General features: G+C 35.7%; 1 protein-coding gene across 5 annotated transcripts in view; it reads right to left on the reverse strand.

The window, feature by feature from the left end:
- The window catches only part of FSTL5 (follistatin like 5), a 323,974-nt gene that overhangs the window by 275,617 nt on the left and 25,273 nt on the right, over window positions 1–23,084 (reverse strand). For 4 of the 5 annotated variants that reach the window (XM_026120175.2, XM_026120174.2, XM_026120176.2 and 1 more), the window contains one exon: window positions 6,646–6,784. The exons of the other annotated variant lie outside the window; for it this stretch is intronic. In XM_026120175.2, coding sequence (XP_025975960.2) covers window positions 6,646–6,784 — 139 coding nt within the window. The remainder of the gene's footprint in view (window positions 1–6,645; window positions 6,785–23,084) is intronic. 5 annotated transcript variants of the gene reach the window in all.

Genomic DNA, 23,084 nt, shown 5'->3' on the forward strand with positions numbered 1-23,084 from the left:
GATCAAATTTTATGACTTGTCAGAGCCTGCAGGTAAACAGAATTTTTGGATAAACGCTGTGAACTTTAAACCTCAGGTTGTTTGGAGACCAGGTCATGCAAAAAAAAATGAAAAAAAAAGAAAGAAAGAAAGAAAAAACCCTCAGACTATTTTTGAATCCTGAAGTACTACCTTCTGCATGTTTCTTTTTCAACTATAAAACTCCAAATGGAAATAAAACCAAACACTTAGCCTGTCTACACTGCACAGATGTTTCACTATAATGTGGAACATCTATTAGTCATGGAGACCCTTCACAATCTTTAGGCAAAAGGCTAAATATAAAACATGTATTTTAAGCTTTGTGCTTATACATTCTAATTTGGCTTTAGTAAGGTATTATATGTTTATAAGACTATATATTTTCTATTACTTTGTTTCATTTCAGACAAAGTCATTATTGCCCAAGCACCTCTTACTTGGACCTAAATCTGATCTTACTCAGGCTTAAATTAACAAGCATCAGAACTGAACTTCCTAACTAACAGCAACCAGTGACTGTAAGGGCAGAGGGAGGAAACAGGCAGATTTTTCACAGAAAGCAGAACAAAAATATTCTAATCTGCAGAAATAATGTAGAAAGCTCTGATTGCTGTGCACCTGAATCTGATCCCATTAACATTTCCATAAAACAAGACAAAATAACAACTGGGCTGGAAATAGTTTGAATTAGTTTGATAAAAACAATTGTTAAAAGTTGCCCATGAAGGCTATTAAAAAAACAAAGTGCATCCCCTCCGCCATACCCTCTCTGCAACCCACCTGTTCAGTTGGGCAAATGCCCTTTTCCCATTGTAGCTCCCTCCCTGCCATAACCACAGGAATTTGAGCTTAGCCTATGCCTGAATTCTTTCCTCTCTCCTTTATCCTTACTCATCTGATCTTTGCTCCTCCTACCTCCGCCCATCCTCCCCAGCCAGTGATTGCTCTTCCTTCTGCAATACCATGCTGATTTAGCGGATGCAAAGGTGTTAACTGTAGAAGATCAGAATCAGGCCTAAGAAAGAGGTAGCCAGATGATGATGATGATGATGACTAAATCAGCAGTCTTCACTGATTGCCTTTTGAGATTAAAAACAAACAACTCCCTACCCATAACGATATGATACCCACTGAGACATTGTAGTTAGTTTTAAAGATCCTCCTCTTTCCCCCATTTCCTGTTTGAATTGACCTGGCTTGCAGAGGAGGGTTGTGCATGCGTTAGGCAGACTTAGCCTGCTCTGGAATACATGTATGGATGTACGAACTATATTCTGTATTTCTTAGCTTCTAGCAAAGAATCAGCAACTGACTGTCACTGTTCATTGGCTGCCTTCTTCCTATTTATACCTGTAAATCTCACAGCATGCATTTGTTCACTGAAGACATTGCACAGACATCGCTTTCGTTGTCAGACCCATGCAAATCATAAAAAAATTCATTAGGATGCCAGAAACACTTTCTAGTGATTTCAGGTGGGAACCTAAGTATTAACAAATTATCTACAATACTTCAACAGCAATGCAGAAAGATTCCCAAATGGAAAATCCCTTACAAACTTTTTCATTGTTTTGACAAATGCAGATCGAAAGATTAATTGGCATAACAAGAAATTCATATGCTATTCAGACATAGTCTGATATTTTGCAGCATAACCACCTAAATGTATTCCATGCAGTTTGATGATGGAAGGTAACGGGAAATAAAGGTATCAGAAGTGCTCCCTAATGATCTTTTTCCATTCCAGGTCAAGGCAATAGTGATAGATATGATAGATGAGGCAGAATTAGACCAAAGTCTACCTGTTTAGAAAAAAAATGGCTATAAGTTATTTCAGGTGAGGCCCATTCTGCTGTTCTTGAGCCCAGTCTGACTTCCAAGCAAACCAGAAGAGCAGCACGCAAGCTGGGACTATACAGGCTAATGACTGGCAGAGGGTCTGTACTGAAGCCATTAGGAGCCAGAGAAAAAAGCTTGTAGAAGATGCTGAGGTGAATATTGCTGGGGCACTTTGGACCTGAGCTACCCAGCCTCCTCTTGCACAAAGTAGGAGGCCTATTGGGGAGTTCTCATTTTATAATCTACTCCAGAATAGACAATTCCTTCTTTTCTTCAGTTTGCTAGGTACATAGTATTGCAGCTTTTGACCATTTGCAGACTCTGGTACGCAATCACATGGTCACTGTGATTTATACCAATGAAACTTTTTATACCTTCATTGGCTGCAGGTATGTCTGTGATTTCAGTGAACAACGCAGTTATTGTTTGGTTCATTTCCTTTTTTTCTTTTTCTAGAGCATAATTTTGATGATTTTAGTGAGAAACTATTAGAGATAAGCCATTTAAATAAGACTAGGTAATTAATGAGATTGCATAAATAAAGCTAACCACTAGCATCATTTTGAAGATAACAGTGAAAAAATGTGCACCTTGTATTTTGGACCACAGTATTTTGGACCATAACAGGGCCTGGACTTTTGTGTTCCTTTATGCAGAATAGTCCCTTTCTAAAACAAAGTGCAACAGTCACAAGAACTCAGCCCTTCCCTTGTTTTCCTATTTCATATATAAACCATGCAATGGTATATATGCATGCAGGCATTTAAGCCTTCTGCAAGGCTTAGAGCTATATGGTTTGAGCTATATGGATTTGGAAACCAATTGCTTAGCACTATATGTTATAAATATTTCAGATTTTCTATTAGGAATTTTCTGGAAAAATAGACCAAATGTTTGGAGGTCAGCTGCTCATTTTAGGTACTAGATATTAAAAGTACCATTTTAATGATACAGTCATTCCAACTAATGACTAATAAAATTAGACCTTCACATAAAAATTATCTTCTTGTGAAAACCTTTCAAAGTGGAAACTTTTTATTAATACACTATTAAATGAATTAGCAAGTCTAGTCAATAAAAAAGTCTTGTAGTTCCTACTGTTTAAGTTAAACACACAGAACTACATTTCTATATAGTAAGAAATTGCTGTGTATTTGCAAGTTGGGAAATGGGCAATACCCATGGCATTAGATCTAACTGTTGGTTAGTGTCAAAACATGGCAGTTTCTCCTATCATCAGATTACTCTGTTGTTAGCCAAGGAAATATTGTACTCCAAGCTCAGAAGTTAGTTATTTGAATACTGAAAGTATACTTACTACAATTTTCTGCATTGTTCTAACAAAAAAATGTAATATTGGAAACTGAAAGATGGCAGTTTCAATTGCCTATGTGAAGTGCTCGTCTCTTAATTAAAGGCAGCACAGTGTTCTAAGGAAAAAATGCATGCAGACTTTCACACACTGCAACACTGAAAACTTCTAGCAGTGAGACCAATTTTACCAGTTATTTCCACCACTGAAGGAGGAGATATGTTCCATACAATTATGGCATCAGAATTTAAAGCAGCTGTATGCTCTAATCTATCTAGAGTAGCATAATATGACCATATAATTGTCAAAGTATTATACAAAGTATTACATGTTTAGTCTATTGCAAATAATCTAAAAAACCCATGTAGACTGTGAAAACCAAGAACACAGGCACTGCCATCAGCGTGGGAAGATAATGACATATTTGAATATTCTATTACAGGAGAAATATATGATTATAGCCCCTTTTTGAATGCAACTGAGGTAAACACAGAAATAAGAAAACTCCTGTATGTGTGTCTAAACTGGGAGGTAGATGAGCTTTAGGGAATTTTTTACAGTTGCCTGAAGACCCAGGTGACTTATTTGGCAAAACATGCTGGAACTGCCTGCTGACCTGCATGTCAATAGACTTTCTTTCCTTTGGAAACCAGGATGTGAGGGACCACGCAGCTCTGAATCACATCCCAGCATAAAGTTAGCAAACCACCAAACTACGTACTACCTCCTGACCTGAAAATTAAGAAAAAGCTGTAGGCTAAATTCAACCATATGAAATCAATGCTGTAGAGATGTAGACGAATGAATGATCAAGAAAGTGAGAGAGGAACGGGGAGAAAGAAAGGGAGATTAATTTGCACAAAAGGAAGAAGAAAGGCAATGGGACTCTTGGAACGGACAGGATGTTCTGGGGCCTTACAAGGTCCCAACTAAACTCTGAATTTCAAAGGTCTTTTGATGAGGAAAATAGTGAAATTCATTTTTCTTTCTTCCAGTGAGGCAAGGGTTCTTACTTCCATTGTTTCTATGATTCAGATGAAATAGCATCCAACAGTAGTGGGTAAACCACAAATACCATCAGTTTTTTAAATCAACTCAGGCACAGACATGTTTTCAAAACATACCACAGTTAATTAAATAAGATACATATTATTAGTCATCTGAGACAGATTGAACATTTCAAGTGTTTAGATTAAGTTATCAAGTTGGATTATTTGTTGCAGATGAATGATGAATATGAGGCAAGAAAGGTGTCTTCAATAACTACTGAAGATATTGTAGAGGGTTTTTGGAAGTGGAAGGAAGCCAGGCCAGTATAAAGATAGATAATATAAACGTTTTCCTCAGTAAAATGTTTTCAAATGATTATGGTGAACAGCATATCAACAGACTTTGTGTCACAAATATTATTTGTTGAAACATGAAGAAGTTCTCCATTTAGTTCATAATATATTTTACTATCAGCCTATTAAAGCAGTGGATTAAGGAATATTTTATCTTTTTCACTGTAATTAGGAAGGACTTTGTTGCCTTTGATAGCGGTTATCTCTTTCTCAAGTAATATATCTGGCAACTGATTTAGTTTTTTATAGCCTTACGACATTTAAATTATCATCATAACAAAATAGGATAAAATCTCTTTAAATCTCTTAAGTTGCATCAATAAAATCCCACAACTATTAGACTGACTATATAAATTGTAAAAAATATACAATTTAATTATATTATAGTAATTGTATTAAATGTAATATAATTAATTACATATAATGCATTCAGATTGTAATTTCTGCACATGAGGAGCAAAATTTGTTCATAATTCATTTAAAATGATACAATCTTTATGATATGAATGCCTGCTTTCAACATGAACACAATTATTTTTTCGTGGTAATACCTAAGCATCAAATGGATTGTTTTTTTGTGTATTCTCGCATTTGGAGTTGCTCTGGTTGGACTACGGTCAAAATTACATCAAATTCCCCTTTACTAAAGCAAGAGTGATTACTCTTTCTTTTAATCTATGCACTCATAAACTTGCATATATATTGCATGATCACAGTAAAGAATACTTTGCTGATATTCATTATCATCTTGTAATAACTATTCTATCTTGATTAACTTAATCTATATATTTGAAATATTAAATGCTTGATTGAAGCAGCAAGTCTCATTAACAATATTATTTAAATATTTTGAATATCCATGTCTATGCCAGAAGTGGTTTTAAAAATTCACTTTAGAATAGTTTTGCATTTCTATTTGTTGTAGACTAATACATATCCGTAACACCAAAACTGAACTATACTAAACTATGTAGAATTTTACCTAGAATATTGCCTAGAAAATAATGTGCCCATATTTTCTTTGCTAAAATTAGAATAAAATTTTATTTCATCTTTTCATTATTCTTTTTCCTATTTCTGTATATTCTCTTCTATCATTCAACCTTATCTTTTTTAAAAATACAAAACTGACTTACAGGATGCGCCATTAACTTCTGCTGCATTTTACAGCATTTGCTTTTGTTGTATATGTATGCCTGTTTTGTTTTTCTTTTCATTTTATATGTGCTTTTCAATAAAATACAATTAATAAAGTATAAGGCACGAAAAACAGGTGGAAAATCTCTCTACTTTTGATGTATATACATGTATATGTTTGTGTGCACACATTCATGTGTGTGTGTGTAATCCCACCAATGTTAACCTTGTAATGTTTATTACAGCCTATTCCAATGCGAGAGTTATCAGATGATTAGAAGTATTATTAGGGAACAGCAACATACTGTTATTTCCACATATAACCTAATAATAATATCAAGGACCATCTATATCTGAGAAAAATTGTTTACTTTACCTCACCTCCTGCCCTTGATTATTCTCACATTCTTCATGGATTTCTTTTGTACATGTACTTTCTCTCTCCCATGATTCATTCCATGGATACCTTACCAGTTTCTCTAATTCTTTCTAGATTTCAAAGTGTTTTGCTTGCACCATTTTGTTGTTACCTTGTTTAAAGCTGACAAGTGGGAATAAACTAATGAGTCAAATTTTCTGATCCTGCCAAACACTCAGAGGGAATACCTGTGTGCTATGGTTAAGCACATATGCCCACATTTGCTTGACTGGACCCTGATGTATTCTTTGTTCTGGTTGAAGAACATTCCCTAGAGGACACACAATTTCATAATCAAATTTAAATTTTCATATTTTATTTTTCATTTGTTAAAAATTTACTATATTTAACATACACAGTTACAATAATAGGTTAATATTTTAATTATATTTAAGCAGAACTTTTGATGGCTTTGGGTATGAGTACTTTCTCCCTATATAATCAGATAGAAACATGTGATATTGGATCATTTTTAATTTCTAATCATTACTCCAATAAATACAAGCAATAGGAAGCTGGTAAGTAACTTATCCCTTGATCAATAAAAGCAAGAAGTAATAGAGAATAGTCAATACCTTGTGACGTAATCTTACTAGAGGCTGATAGGGCTTAAAGTCGTATCCTTCCTTGGCTGGCCACCCATCTGTTCCCAACAAAATGCATCCAAGAAATAAAACAGCGGACCACCACATAAACATCTTTACAGGTCTGCTTCTGTCAAAACAAAATATAATAGTTCAGTGACAGATTGCACTGTTATTTTGGTGCAAGTCATATGATAAAAGTTAATACTGCTATTCAAGTCAGTTTGTGGACTTGAATAAATATAATCAAAATAGGGTAGTGCATCTGACAGGAAAAAAAAAGTACAATCAACTGGGATGTACTGAACTGAATACTTTCTTACATGCATTCAGTACTCATATGAGTCCTTAACTGAGGAAACAAGCAGGAAAAGCCTCGAAAAGCAGATAGGACATAATAGAAAAGCAATGGTAAAAAACGTCAGCACTATTTTTTTTCAAATGAAGAAAAAAGTGATTGTCGGTGGCATGGTCATCAGTTTTTTGTTTGTAAGCACAGTCTCTTCAGGTGCACTGTTCACATCTTGAAAGATACTAGCATAAAATATCTGTTATACTCTATTATTGTTATCTCTATCTCACCGGCTTTGAAAGTTTAAACTGTAAGGAAAACAGTGTATTTTCTGCCAATATTCTGGACAAATTTTTAAATTACATCATTGAAATTCTGTGTATTCTATAAGCTTTATGCTATGTGTCAGCATTACACGAATATTCCCAGTCTGTTAAGTAAACTCTCTAAATCTTGCCCCAGAATGAACTGCAATCAGATATAAACTGCAAGGTAGATTAGTTGAAAAACCTTACTTTGATTGTTTGGATTTTTGATTGTTTCTCTATCAGAATCCCACAATTATGTTGCAGATGATCAGAACTAGCAAAGCGCGACCATGGTAAATGCATCGACATTCTAGAACTTCTCAGAAATGAATCCATAAAAAAAGCAAATGAGATTTATAAGGACCTTTAGGTTACAGGCCACTTCTCCAGGAAAGTGCTTAAAAATAAGCTTATATTACCAGTGATTAAATTTGGTGATTTTTTTTTTTTTTTGTCCCGAGGAATAGCTGTTACAAATGCTGTTGTTGGTAGGGATTTGTACATATGTATCACTTCATACTTGTCTTCGGCTATTTTGTGAGTAACAGGAAAGATATTTTCATCCAGGAGGAGACTTGGAAATAATTCTTAATAGATATTTCATAATATTCATAATTCATAATATTGCAACATAGTATCTTTTACTCTGAGTACAGAAGGGATTCAATAGCTATGCTTATTTGCATAAATAATAGTACCTTGTTGATGGTTGTATAAGAATACTAAAAAATCACACAAGTCGAACAAAACTACAGAACTGTATTATGATGCACTGAAATCTGAAAGAAGTAATATTTACATCCAATTTTTCAATTCTGATGCAAAGCTTAAAAAAGAAATGTAGGCTGGTTAGACATATTTCACCTTCATAGGTAAACTGAAGTATTTTATAAAGAATGAGAAAAGGAAAGGATAAGGCCATCTTAAATGGCTGATACAATCTCTTGTTCTTGTCAAAGAACAGAAGGATATTCACCCATTTACAATCTGAATATTTAACTATTCAATTTGAATATTTATTTATTTAATCAACCAGCTGGTTGATTTAAAAATTCCAGAATTTATATTGTAAAGGTAAATTCTAACAACAAATACTATTATCTATATGGCAGATTGCATACAATACGGTATGCATACATCCACATGTAGTTAGTTACATATCTGACCACCTCATCTGCCCTCTGTCCATCAGTTTGTCATTATGCAGTCACCAGGACATCCCAGCTTGTGATGACTGCAAAGTTCTGGTACATTTGTAAACCAGCTCATCATAAAACTATTTCCTGTTCTTCTGAACACAAAATTTGAGTTCTCCTGACAAAACTGCACTGGTTTGATAAGCTAGTTCTATATTATGCAGCTACAGTGATACATTGGAATTGGAACCCATTAGGATGGGTTGGATCCTTAAATCTCTAATATCCTTAAAATAAGGATATTAGATACTGATATTAGACAGGGAGATACACAGCAGTCTACAAAAAAGCACAGAACTGTTTCTAATTTTAAAAACCTTGAGAAACTTATATTCTGAACTTTAGAAGAAAAAGAGCCTTGCAAGGGATACTGAAAAATCATAGAGAATCTGTGTCAGTGTTGCTTTTGAGGGAAGCCAAAGACATTATAACTCTGTAAAGATAAGATCAGAACCATGGAAGGCCTATAACAATCATACTCACAGATTTTATAGGTACACATGGCATGAGAGTTTCCCTTATATGGTTCCTACTGGACCTACAAATATTCATTTCACTATGGGCATCTGTGTCTATTGCAGATATTCAATATTTACTATAGATACTCAGCATCTATATTGAAACTATGATGTGAAGCAGACAACACAGCACACTGTTCCTCATCGCTTTGAGATATGTGCAAGTCATTCTGTTCAGTATTATTCAATCTTGAAAGAGGGGATAGAGATGTACCATTTCTATACAGTCTGGCTTATACATGAGTGTCTATTAGATTCTTCTCTTTGTACCCAGTTGCGAACTTCTCCTGCCAGCGTAGAGATCTCTGGTAAGAACAAAGATATACATGAATAGGTATAAAAAGTCAGAAGGGTGTCCTAAGAGCCCAGAGTGTGTACAGAATGTTAAAGTCCTGCCTATCATTTCCTTTTTTATAGGAACTCAGCTGAGCATAAAAGGTGAACAAGTAGGGAATCACTTATTATCCTGTATCATTTTACAGCCATGCTCCTGGCAATACCATTACACAAACTGTGATTTTGACTACTATCATTCTTCATATAGCTGTAGCCTCACACTCACCTGAAGGCAGGGGCTGCATAGAACTAATTCCTGTAGCAATATCGAGAACAATTGCGTTAAATGGACTGCAGCCTTACCTCTGTTCCAAGTCTCAGTAATGGGACCCTACCTGAGCCAGCTGCCCTTCTTTGGGGCAGGCTACCACCCTTTGCAAAGCCAATTAACAGTTTCTGCCTGATTCATTCTCATCACAGCTGACTTTACCAACGCTTCCCAGCTTTCACTGACTTTTAATCAACCTCAGACTTGAGACTAATATACCATGGTACCTTAACAGCACCTGCCTTTTGTTCCGTCATGAACAATCTCATTCTTCGTCTGCCTATTAAAGAAATTTAAGATTTCTACTTACTTACTATTGCCTTTCTTCTTCCAACAGTTCCCACTTCAAGTTACATTTCTTTTGTACTCCAGCTCTTCAAATATACATAATAGCGGTATCTCTCATAGGAGATCCCTTAAAGGGCATATTAAGCAGTGAATGATCTGAAGTAAAAAGAACACGCTCTATTACAGAGAGATATCTTACATAAACAAGTTAAAGCTCGCTCTTTTACACCTGTCCAGTAAATATTAAAGTGATAATAAAAAAGGACACAGTGGAAAAGTTCTTTTTTGGCTTCTACCTTTGTACTCCCACCAAAACAGAACTGCTAGGCAGGTGCTCCAGTGGACTTTTGAATATGGGGTTATTAAAGCAACTCTAGCCCAGTGACATGAAATACTATAAAAGATCATTTCAGAACTCTGAGAATACCATGGAATGGCATTTTCCTCCACTTCCTCCGTTCCTCCATGTTATTATTCCAGTAATGGTGATACAAAAAACCAAGTCCATTACAAAAAAATAAAAAATAAAAAAGAACCTTGACTTCTAATCTTGAAAAAGCCTTTATTTGTGTTTATTGAATACATTCTTTGGAAATAGTTTATTGTTAACTTTCAGGGCCAGAATCAAATTAGTTTAACAGTTATGCATGCTAAAAGTAGCTATGCACACTTGAACCTTTGCCCCGTTTGTGCACTTTTGGAACATCTCTCTGTACAATGAAAAATAGGTTGGAGAACAGTCATTTCAAAGACGACAGTAAGGGCAGCCACATTCCACCACCCTCCCATCTAAATTGCATACGTTTTAGCCTCATGTGGTGCAAAAGAATAGAGGCCCTATAGTTTTGAAAATTGTTTGACTTTAAAAAGCTGCTCCTTTGTACTTGTCCAAAGAAGAGAAAATTATTACATGGTCAGTCTTCTGACTTCATTGCCTGTTACATGGATGAACACTTAAAATGTAAATTAAAGAAGTCAGCTTTTAGGACAGATTCTGTCTAAAATCTCAGAAGTATATATGGTGTCTGCAGTTTTTATTTGTCTTTTAGGAAAAAAAATAAATTCATAAATTTTCTATTGAAGTTATTGCACAACTTAGTTATTTCTTCCTTAAAATGTAGTACCAGAAATGTAGTTCTTCCTTAAAATAATGCTGTTATTAAGTCTTTATTTTAAGAAAAAATATGATTTGTATTTAAAGACCTGTATTTTTAATGAATTGGATTAAATAGATGGAAGAAAAATGAATTTTAAAAGCTTCATTCCAACTCCAGATTTTATTACTTTCTATAGGTGGGCAAAAAGAAATAGAATATCAACTTTGACATATTCATGATACCTAAAATAACTAAGTCCTTATTTTTATTTGAGGGTGCAGCACAAATATAGTAAATAAATGATTCTGATGCATTCCTTGTAATGGTTATATTACTAAATGATCACAGAATATCATGCAAAAAAATGTCATTTTGTTTTTAAAGGATGCCTATATCAGGCAAAATGATGTATATATGAACTCAATTTTGCATTAGTATGGTAAATCTTGTGTACGTGTTTATCATAATCTGACAGGTTTTGTATTTGAATGTTTGGATAACCTTTTTTTTCCTGTTAATTTCTTTTTCTGTTAATTTTTCTGTTGTTTTTTTTTTTTTGCTAATTACATATTTGCATAGTAGTTGCTATTGGAGGGGATTTATTATATGGGACTGCTTTAATTTCTACTTTTATTTTTCTGTTGCTTTCAAATCAGGGTATATACACTGAGTTTTAAGGTATCAGAAACCTTTTTAATAACTTATTCATTACAGCTGAATATATGAATGACTTGAAGCCATTCATATATAGGAGTGTGATATGAATGACACTTAGCCTGCTTTTATTAAATGCACAGGATATAATCCAAAAAAATGTATCTTTCACCAGAACTGAAGATAAGTCAGCCTAAGGAATTTCAAGGTCAAAGAGGTGGTTGATGGAACTAAATATCATAGAGAAAATTATGTCTCAGAGGAAATATTGCTGAAAAATCAAAGATTTAAAGCATTATTAATATGAATTTAAAAAAAATTAAATATGAGAGCTCAACAAATATAGCTCATTGTAGAGCTCCTGAGTACAATCAACTTAGAGTCTCACGTTTTTCTGCTATCGCTATTTGGAAGAGTGGAAAAGAAAGTTCTACTTTAATTTTCCATACAGTCTATCTATATATTTCTGAGAACTCTGGAAGTTTCAGGGGGAGGGAGGATTTTTTTTAATCAAAGATGAATAAAGCATTAATCTTGCTTTCTGTCTCCCAGGGCTCTCACCGTTAAGGATCTGCATTAAGCAGCTGTACAGCCAGAGAAGGCACAGGAGAGGCCAGCTTCGAAAAGAAACAATATGAGAATTAGGCAAATGCTATTGAGTTGTATCTGGCAATTTCAGAGAAGTACTATTGGAAAGATATTTTTCTGCTTCTTGGGTTAGTCACATTACTGAGGCATCACCCAGAAAGCAGTGTGTGAATTTGCTTGTGTTGTGAAAGTAGTGAAATCCATGTCAAACATCTTACTTTTTAGCCCATCTCCAGAGCATTCATGAATCTGATGCATAGTACAGAATTCTCCCCAGTGATTTCTATTCATTTCACTTACTTTTGAAACTTTCTGAAAATTTTTTATCCATAAGAGGATTGTTTTATCTTTTATTTAATCATTTATTTCCTTAAGGAAAATTCTGCTTGGTAATACAACTGTACATATTCTTCATTAAAAATGGGGTCATCGAATACATTTGGCACCATGGAATCAAGCACAATTTAGTCTGGTCAGCAGAGCAGTTAGGGCTCATCTTTTAGCTTTGAAACTTTCCAACAGTCTCAGAAGTAGTCTATGCCGCAAGGTGCTGAGTTAAATCACTATTTCGCTTGTTAAAAACAGGACAAAATAAGAGAAAATTATATAATACCTCTTTCCTTAGCTTAGGCTACTGATGTTAAAGTATTAAACTGTGATTCATGTTTCCAGTTCTGAAAACTGATGCTGGATAGTCTTCAATATTTTCTAGTAATAAGGTACTTTAACCTTGAAGTGTACTCAAACTCACAAATATTATTAATAACTGGGATAGGATTCAAACACATATTGAAATTCTGAGGTAAATGGCCTAATGTAAACTGAATATCCAAACTCTTTGAACTTTAATCACTACTAGTAAGCTCAATGTACATTCTTCTGTAAACAAAGAGTTCCCAGGCATCTTAAAATGATACAGTGGAAGTTGTACATTACCTTCAATATGCATATGTACAAATTACAGATAGTTATGATACCCATGTTTAATGCACATCACCTGATTTTTCTTTAAACTAATGCCATTATGTGCAATAGAAAGGTGATAACTACTTTGAGAATAACTGTTTCTGTCATTCAGCTACTAAGCCACTAGCAACAACAAATCTGCAGGGAAAAAATATAGCTTATCTATTTTTATTACTAAAAAAAGGGTGTGTCAAAAGTAGTATACCATTTCAGTCAAATATTTCCCGGTCATTTTAAAACAAAAACAAAAACAAAAAAAAGAAAAGAAAACTAAATCTGAAGTTCCCAGAATTGGCACAGACAAGTTATCCAGTTGATGAGGTACTTGCCCTTGAGTGGTAGACAATTTCTTTTGCTTCTTGAGGAAAAGCAATGTGAGTCTTTATCTCTCTTCTTCCCTCTCTTGCCAATGCTTTTCACCCTTGTATATGTTTCAATATTTTGTGGAAAATGAACTAAATCCCAGTTACTACACTGTCCTTATGAATATCTAACCATGATTAATGTATCCTAGAACACCATGGTGAGTGTTTCCTCTGAAAGGAATGCTTTATGCTTTCTAAATCTTCCCAGCCATTTGTTGGTAATGTAAGCTTGGTTCTATGTCTGATTTGGAATTGATGAACTAGAAGTGATGTTGCTATTATGAGAGTTAAGCAAACATATACTAAGTATTATTTTATATCTCCCAATGCTGTAATCTTCATAACGAGGGAAGATTTAAAAATAACATTACACACAGCCAGTACTAATGTAATAAGTAGTGTACACACATACACAATATATTAAAGATCTAATTAATAAAAGCTGACTTAACCAGGAATTATATGATGGGTGAAAATATATGAGAATGCCCTATTTAAAAAATGTGTATATACTTGAAATTAAGATTTTTTCCATTTTCAAATAAATTGCTTCAGAAATTACTCATCTATTATACAATTGTGCTGTGCTACAAAAAGGCTACTAGCCAGGATGTTTGGCATTAAGAATAGAGACAGAATTAGTTTGAAAATATAACCATTCTATCCAAATAAACTGTTCTAATCAACTTAATGCATTTACAAAGTGTAATAAATGAAATTTTAAGTACTGGCTAGATCACTGCATTCCTCATCCAATCTTTAAGCAAGGATACATCAGACATTAGCCTGACCTTATTTAAAAGGTCATTTTCAACATATCAAGGAGTAGTACTGTATACCCTCAGGACATGTCAGTCTCTGTCTTATACATACTATTAATCTGAAAAAAATAGAATATAATTGTCTATTTCATATGGATCAGCAAAGACCTTAAGTTCCATTATCATATTCAATGTTATTGATGGGTTTGTAATACAGCTACTGTAATAAATATAAACCATGCTTCATTGCCTGTGACTTTGAGCACTTCATTGTATATTTTGATGGAGACAAATACCTGTCACGAAAGAACATAGAGCCATTCTTTCGTAAATATGCTTTCACTTACAGTTATGGTTTCACGGCAGAAAACCACATGCAAAGTAATTTCTATATAAATAATAGAGTATTATATTACATTAACTTTGCAGAAGTAGCAGCAGTTTTAGCCAAAGGTATGTCCGCTCCTATTAGTCTGCCTTGAGGCAGAGTCCCTCCGCTGTATCCCACAATACTGCTTCCAGGTCTTCACGCACAGCGCACATCAGCAAAAGCTTCACAACAAGCACGGCACCTTATCCCTAGGCTGGCCATGCTACTACAGCAGCATCGAGGTGATTACAAAGTGATGACTGTAACAGATCCTCTCTACGAACACAAGCCATAGTCCACACCTACAAGGTTTGTCCTCTCCTTAAAAAGCCATGTGGAAAGCTGCTCATACTGTGGAAAGTCGCAACAGCAGCTGCCAGCCCCAGGTCTTGGTGCCAGCTTTCACACACAGCACGTCCCATACCACCACCCTCCGACTCGCCTCCAGAAGCAGCAGCCATGCTCTGAAACACCGTTGTGAGGTGACCCGCACGACTGACAGCAGGCTTAGGGCTTGCGACAGTAAAACATGGTGATGCCATGGCAGCCAACAGCTCCTGCATCTGCGTACCAGTCTGTTTTGTCTCTCAGCAGCTACCTTATGTGGCTGCGGCCACTGACTGCTCAGGCACAGCCCCTCATCTTTCACCCACTAAAACAGGCTGGCACAGTCGTTTCTGAACAGCCAGAAACGCTGCTGACAGTTCCTGTGCTGGAATGCACAAGTGAGACAACTTTTGTTTTAATCTCATGCAAAACATTTATCATGTTGGATGAACAGCCTGCCTTCTGCTGACTCCTGTCCATCTCTCCATCAGTTTTTCCTGGTTTAAATTGCAAATCTGTCATGCTGCACAAGCGGAAAGTGGAATACAGATCCTCTCACTCCTTGTTCCCGTACTACCATGGGACTGGCGTAAACATTAGAAGCATGTCAAAGGGCTCTGATATGTATCCCCAAGGGCATCATTTCAGTGTCAGTGCGGTGATATGAGTGACACTTATCAGTCCAGAGGGCTGAGCACGTTCTGGAAGAGGTTAGCTTGGGCCTAAAGGCTGATAGGCAAATGCCATGAACCCGGAACCAGGGAGTGTCAGTGTGCCTGGGCAGCTTCCGAAAGGCCCAAAAAACCTGGAACGTGGCTGCAGCAGGGGAACTTCTGCTCAGAGCAGTCCTTGGGAGTGACTGAACAGCAATGTAGACATGGGCAGAGCAATTACTGTTAGAATAGGACGTTACCAATGTTGGTATACAGCCACAAAATAAGAAGCTTCCTCTATTAAATGAAATCTTTGCTGCTAATTTCATGTTCTGATTTAATATTATCATTTTAAAGTATATTTATTTATTTAAAGGATGACACTAGATTGCTTTGTATCAGTGACCCAGATTTAAATGAATTATAATGAAATGAGAAATAGAAAACTTAACCATTTCTCATCTTGGTCTTCACACAATCTCACAATTGCAATTTCACAATTTCTTTAATATTACAGGAAGCAGAACACAATGAAGGTAGTGTATTTCACGTGTCTCAGAGGGGCTTTTTTAATGGAATTGAGTGGTACTTGTAGATCAAATTTTTTTCCTAAGGCTTCAAAGATCACTCTCAGGAAGTGGTGTGTTTACCACCACTGATATATATTTATAAATAAAGTGCTAGTTTGTGGAAGTTATACTGTCTGCTACGCAGTCTCCTTCTTCCCTAGTTAAGTAAGCTTATTACAGCTGGTTCTTCAATATCCTAGAGGATTAAAGTTTAACATCATGGCAGCCCCTGAACTGCTTTATATTATAAAATTAGAAGTATAAAATCTGCTATCTTAAAACTCAGTCAAGTATTCTTATACAGTTAACATTTTAGAAAATTTGTTTTCAAACTTTTTTTTTTGTTCATTACATAAGCTAGGATTCAAGTAACACTTCACATACCACTGTGCAACTGTGGGCTCTGGGCATGTTGGAATAGATAACAAATATTTTATTTTTCAAGCTTTTTATTTAATTTTCTTAATTAAATTCCTCACTGCAAACATTAACTATAAATGAAAAGAAACAAGAACAGCTGTTGACACTTCCATAGCTTATTAGTTAAGCTTATTTTTGAGCAAATATGTAGTCCTGGAGAAGGCAAAATGGGCATTCAAGCTAGAAGAGCATTTTTTAAACAGATAAGCTGGTAAATTAAGCAATAAAATTCCTCAGTATTTGCTATAATACACAAATTTACCACCTTTAGGTCTCTCTCTTCTTATTCAAGGAAATTTTACTTTTTGGTAAAACCTTAATCACCAACAGATATAGTGAAGCCTTGGTATTAATGGATTCCTTGGATGAATGCTAAATCAGCATACGTGCCTACCATTAATGAAAAGTACCATAATAATTTAGAGAATTTCTTTCTATTATTCAAGTACTCTGGTTAATATTATGTAGTTACCCCTCTAGTTCTTCAAAACTCATTGTGTTGAAATGCTCTAGACAATAGAGTCAAGTACTATCTATGTTATCCAGTGAAAAAGCTTCATTCAACAACTCAGCTGGTTTTTGAGATCTCAGCTGATTCAGTCAGTCCACTCTGAGACTGTGGCTGAAGGCCACTATGGACGTGGCTAAGACTGGAACAGGCAGGTTTTTCTTATCTCTAATAGAGTTTGAAGGAATAAAAAATTATAAATGACTAAACAAGAAAACTGGACAGGAGAAGAAAGAAATGTAAAGTGAGAAGTTGGGAAATTTTGGGCAGGGGAAGTAGTATTTCAGCAACCTTTATAGCATGGAAAGCTAGCTATGGGACATATGACAGAGAGCGGAGGGGGTGAGACAGCCAGGGAACTATGAGCTCCCTGACTCCTTAAACACAGAGAAGCAAGTAACACAGTAAGAGTGTACTAGGTTAAAAAGACATTGTCTTCAATAAATGCTTCTTTCTTTCCTAATGTTTTTGATATCCCCTACTTTATCCTTTAAAAGCAGTCCATGTTTAGAAAGTGTTTCCACACAAGCTTTAGGCGAGTTTAGGTTGCCTCGGTTTACCATTAGAACATGAAACAGGTATCTCACACCCTTCGGAGCATTCTGGGAATGGCTGTACTTATACCAGAATCAGTGACAAGATTGTATTTCAGGACAAGATGTTCTGAGGGTTTTCATTCTCAACAGGATATGGGTGCACCTGGTATGATGGAGGGAACTATATACAACAGTACAAAGACTGATAGGAAATACGATGTCATCATCAAACTGCAGAGGATGGAGATGCACATGAATTGTAGTATGATTGGATGTAGCTACATCTCAATGATTAACCGATACAACTGACAATTGTTGCAGCTATTTCAATAAACAATTACTTTTGTAGCTGAGGGCAGTCTGTCCTTGTCAGGGTTGAACCAAAAATATGTTTGCTCTACAGCAGTCTCCCCCAGTGCCCTCATTAATGTAATTAAGTCAACTACAGATGAAATCCTGACCTAATTCGATACAGTCCTAAAATCCACATATAATAAGTTAGCTGCAGAATTTTACCCCACTTATAGGACTTAGTGATGATGAAGTTTCACAAGGAAGGAAACAAAACTCAGAAACAAACTTCATTAACTAAAATGAATGAAATCCAAAGTTGCTCTTGATTGTCTTTAAAAAAAAATGTATCTAATCATATAGATCTGTAGAAGTATATAAATATTCAATAGTGTTCTGTAGTTTAATAGCTAAAATAGTTACAGGTATTTTGCCTTTTTTTATTTAACTGCTGCGGAGTTTTTTCCCCTCTCTCCCTTCCTGCTTTGCAGTGACTTGTCTCTGTCCCTTTACTGCCACAAAGGTCAACTTTCTTGATGAGTCTGAATACAGTGTAGTCAGAAAGGAAGTACAGAAAATTGCACTTGTTCTGTCAGTCACAAAGCTGGCTCAGGTTGCTACTGCAATGTGATGTATTCAAGAGCTTTCTTAGATCCATCAATTGAGGAAGTGTCCAGAACCTGTCAGCTTAGCTGCATTCTTTGGGAATACTGTAGGAATGAGCTTGAAGATACATCTTTGACCTCAATTTGAAATGATTCTCTGATGTCTGCTAGACTTCATGTTTCATTTGGCCATTAAAGTCTAAATGAATAAAATAAGGACCTTCTCTCCAATGTAAAATGAAATCAATAGACTGAGCACAATATGAAGCAAACACATATACTTCTGAGGCTGTAAAGAAAAAAAAAATACCAAGCCTCATCTACCCCTGGACTGTCATACCTAATGAAAAATGTGTTGCTTTTTTTGTTTGTTTTTAACTGTAAGAACTGACTTGATCATTTATGTTCTACTGTTGACAGAAATCTAATGCCTCATTATAGTACATATTAATATTTTATTGAAATACTACAGTCTCCTTTAAATTTTGCAGAGATATTTCTCATAAAATAATGCATTATGCTCTGAATCCCATTCATTAAGATCAGAATCTTCATGCCCTACTACTATGTTTTAATTGCCTTATTCCATTTTAAAGGGTTTTATTGAGTATGGTTTTATAGTGCCTTAATATATCTATTAGACAGAAGCCTTCCAAATGAATGTTGGAAAGCTGACAGTAAAACATAAACCTCAAAATGTCCTGATGAGCTTGTATCTAAAATGGATTGTAAAATAAGTTTTTGAATACTTCGTAGCTAAGAAATTGTCATTTCTAGAAGAACAGAATGAAGATATTACAAAACAAAAATTAAAGAGCTGCAAAAGGAATGAATTTGGTCTCTCCCTCACCTTTGTAGGCAGACATATAATAACAACAAGCAGTTGTGTTCAGCTGTTGAACTAAGAAAAAAATGTTAATGTTTATATTTTTCTTTTGGAAAGGCAAAAAGCAAGTTCTTCAGTTCTATTTATACAGTGGAAATATAGAAAAAATATATTGTAAAATTGACCATAACTAAGATTTGACCATATACAATGCCAGAAAACACTAGGAATAGCCTCTTACCATAAAAAGTACCTTTCAACAAGAATGCCAAGCTCAGATGGCTTAGGTATTGACCATCACAGTCATGCCAGTATGTATTGTGTACAGAGGCAAGGGGATCCCATTCATCCTCTTACATAAATCTATCCCTCTGAAACAACCTCAAGCATAACCTCCCCACCTCCCTAAGGCATAAGTATATACTCCCTTTTTCATTCTACCCTGACAACATTTATATTTTGGGATTGTCTAAGACATCTATGTGAGGCACAGGAATGCAGGCAAGGGAGCCAGGAGACACTGATGAACACTGCAGCTTGTTCCTCCTGATCAGCCACAAATGCTGATCAGATAATTGGTGGCAAATGTCCAAGTACAGGATAATATTCAAACTGCACACAGGCCATTTTTGGATTAATCAGTTATTGCCAGCATGAATGCATCCTCAGTGCTGACTCAGGTAAGCCTCTCTACACAGAATCGAAAGCTTCTCTTGTTTTTGTACAATATTTTTAAGGTTTTGGAATCTCTACCGTACAACGATTTGAAACTTTTCTTGAGATCCAAACCAGATTTCTGCAAGCCATCACTGCTTAGTCAAAAGAGAGGATAAAACAAAACAGAAAGAAAAAGTATTTTAAAAATTATTTTGCAGGAGACTATATATATACACACAGAAAAGGTGGTCACACTTGTTCAGCAATGCCTGATACAGTCTGAGAACTATGACATTTAGACTCTTGCAAATCTTGTGTGTCTACCCAGAGGAGGAAAAAAGCCTCAACAGAGGTTATTCAAATGAGAAAAAAAAACTCTTTTTTGTCATTTAATTAATCATGCTCATATTATGTTGGCCCCGTGGTGGAAAAGCAGTACTACTCTGCTTTCAGATAGAGGGAAAAAAATCACCTTTCTCCCTCATATTCATCGATGTGAATACCTGACTGCACGAATGAGGCAAACGGTATGTTTCGTGAAGAGAGGGGATGATGTTTTCTGTCCTCCAGAGCAAGGCAGCACACAGATCATCTTGAATCATAGCTGATAGGTCAAGCCTAGGTCAAGCTTTCTCAGTCTTTGCCTTCTCCCAGAAAGAAGGCCTCAGACTGAGTCATTCCTTTGGTAATAGAAAGCTCCAGGGGGAAGAGGAGGAGAGTGCCCAGGAAGGAAAAAAGGCAGTGAACACAGAGGAAGGTATCGAGCAACCTGGCTTGCTGCTCCTGCTGTTGCCAAAGGGTCAGGAGATAAGCGGAAAGGGGGGTGATACCAAGGGAGGGGAAGAGATATCCCCTCATAGCTGTACATACTGCTCATATTCCCTAATTTCTCCCTTAATAAGGGCTTGCCAGCAGTCAGTGTTAGCACTGCAGTCAGTGCATTTCCAGACTCTACGCTTTTGGAAACAAAATAGGAGCACAGCAGTCACTGTTCTCACCCAATGGTCCACTGCTTTGGGCAGCCTGCTACGTCTACGGCCCACCCTGACTGACAACATAAGTTCCTGTTTGGAGAGGTGCAGCTACATACTGTTCCATATACCCATAGTAATATTACAGTCTCTGAGTTCCACACAATACAGAGTATGCAATGCAATAGTATGCTACATATATGAAAAAAAAAGAGAAAAGGATTATTAATTCAAAGAATCCAAAATTATCCCTTATGTCCAAAGTTATTTCACTTCTTTGAACATCACCCATGAAATTGGATTCAGGTCTACATTTTGCCCCAGTTTTGGCTACTCTAAAAGCCCAAGGGAGATGCAAATCCAGAAGAACTGTTTTGTACAGAGCTAAGCAAACCAGCTCTTTTTTTTTTTTTTTTTTTTTTTTTTTTTTTTTAACAGCTTAATGGGATATCAGAAACATGCCTGGGAGGATAAATGTAGCTATAACACTGTTTGCTCTCCAGCAATGTCTTTCTAGAATAACATTCCCATAAGGCTATCATCACCCAGTTGAATATATGCTGTAAGGACAAATTATCCCACCAGAAGTCCTGACAGGAAATCTTAAAACTATGTCCCTTGCCGGGGTGGGGGGAAGCTGTTACATGCAGCTCAGTGACTGCAGTAAGAGGACTGTGCTGTTCTGCTCATCTTTTAGTTTGGACAATTATTTTTATAGTTTACTATATGTCCACAGCAATGCACGAGTTTGAACTGTCTCTGAAGAAAACCGTTTTTTTAATTTTTGTTGCAGTTCCATGAGAGTTTAAGCTGATCTTAGAACATGATAAATAGGTGGTATAAACTGTACCAGGAAACTATTCCAATTGAAAACTAGTTGAGGAAGAAGGTCATGCAGGGAAGGATTCATTTTTGGCCAGATCTGTTCCCTGCTTGAGCTCAGTACTTGCTCATATGAGCACCAACCATCGTTCGAGAGATGGAAAGGAAAAACAGAATAAGGGGTATAACAGGTAGGGAAGGACAGCAGTGACGCTAAAACAGATCAATATATACCTCTCTAGAAATTCACTTTTTGTTACAGAATAATGATGTGTCTTGCTTTTATTCAGTCTTCTAATCATAGAAATCTTTGTTTTATGAAAGCTTTGCTAATATTTTCTAATTTTAATTTCAGTACATACTGCTTGATATTTCTTAGCATTCCAATGGAGCTTTAATTTCAGTTTTAGGTCTGGACAAACCAAAGGATGTCTAAACTGGTGCCTAAGTAAAACAGTTAAGTCATATTATTTGCATAGTTGTGTGCATGATACCTACTTTCTCAATATCTCCAGGCAGCACTGGAAGAGCATCTTCACTTCAAATAGACTATGACTGTTTCTAAATCATTCTGCTAATTCCATTTAGTGACTGTCTGCAAAATGATGAATTAATATATTCTGACACTTTTATCTTTTCTTTTTCTGATAAATATCTGAGTTCAATAAGGACTAATCTATTTAGCTACAGTTTAAAAATATATCACTCTCTGATTCACTGCTTTATTACCCCTATTATGTCAAAGTGAGCATAATAAACTTTAAAAAATTCACTCTACTTAAAAGATGACTGAACCCAGCTGATGGGCATCCATCTCATATTCTTGTGCGTATAAATTGACCCTGAATTCCACAGCACCAAAAAGACTCTTCTCCTTCTGGGACTCTGAATTATCTAGACTGAAGTAATATGTTTTAATCCTGCAGACTTCTTCCACAGTTTTGTCTTCACCACGCAAGAAAGCCTCACAGCTTCATTAGCTTGAAATTATAAACAACCTTTCTAGTGCAATATTCCAGTTTTTGTGACTTTGTTACAGAAGAGAGAAAAAGTTAGACTGACATTGTGAGTCATAACAGCCCTCTGTGAGCATCCAGTAATTTAGGAGCTTTCCTTAGCAATACAGATTTTTACCATTAATATTCTTCTATTGTTAGAGTTGCCCATTGACTCTGCTTTCCTAGTATTTCCTGCATATTACCAGAAATAACATGCATGCAAGGAAGCAAATCTTAAAA

Source organism: Dromaius novaehollandiae, chromosome 4, assembly GCF_036370855.1.
Source record: "Dromaius novaehollandiae isolate bDroNov1 chromosome 4, bDroNov1.hap1, whole genome shotgun sequence".
Lineage (NCBI taxonomy): Eukaryota > Metazoa > Chordata > Aves > Casuariiformes > Dromaiidae > Dromaius > Dromaius novaehollandiae.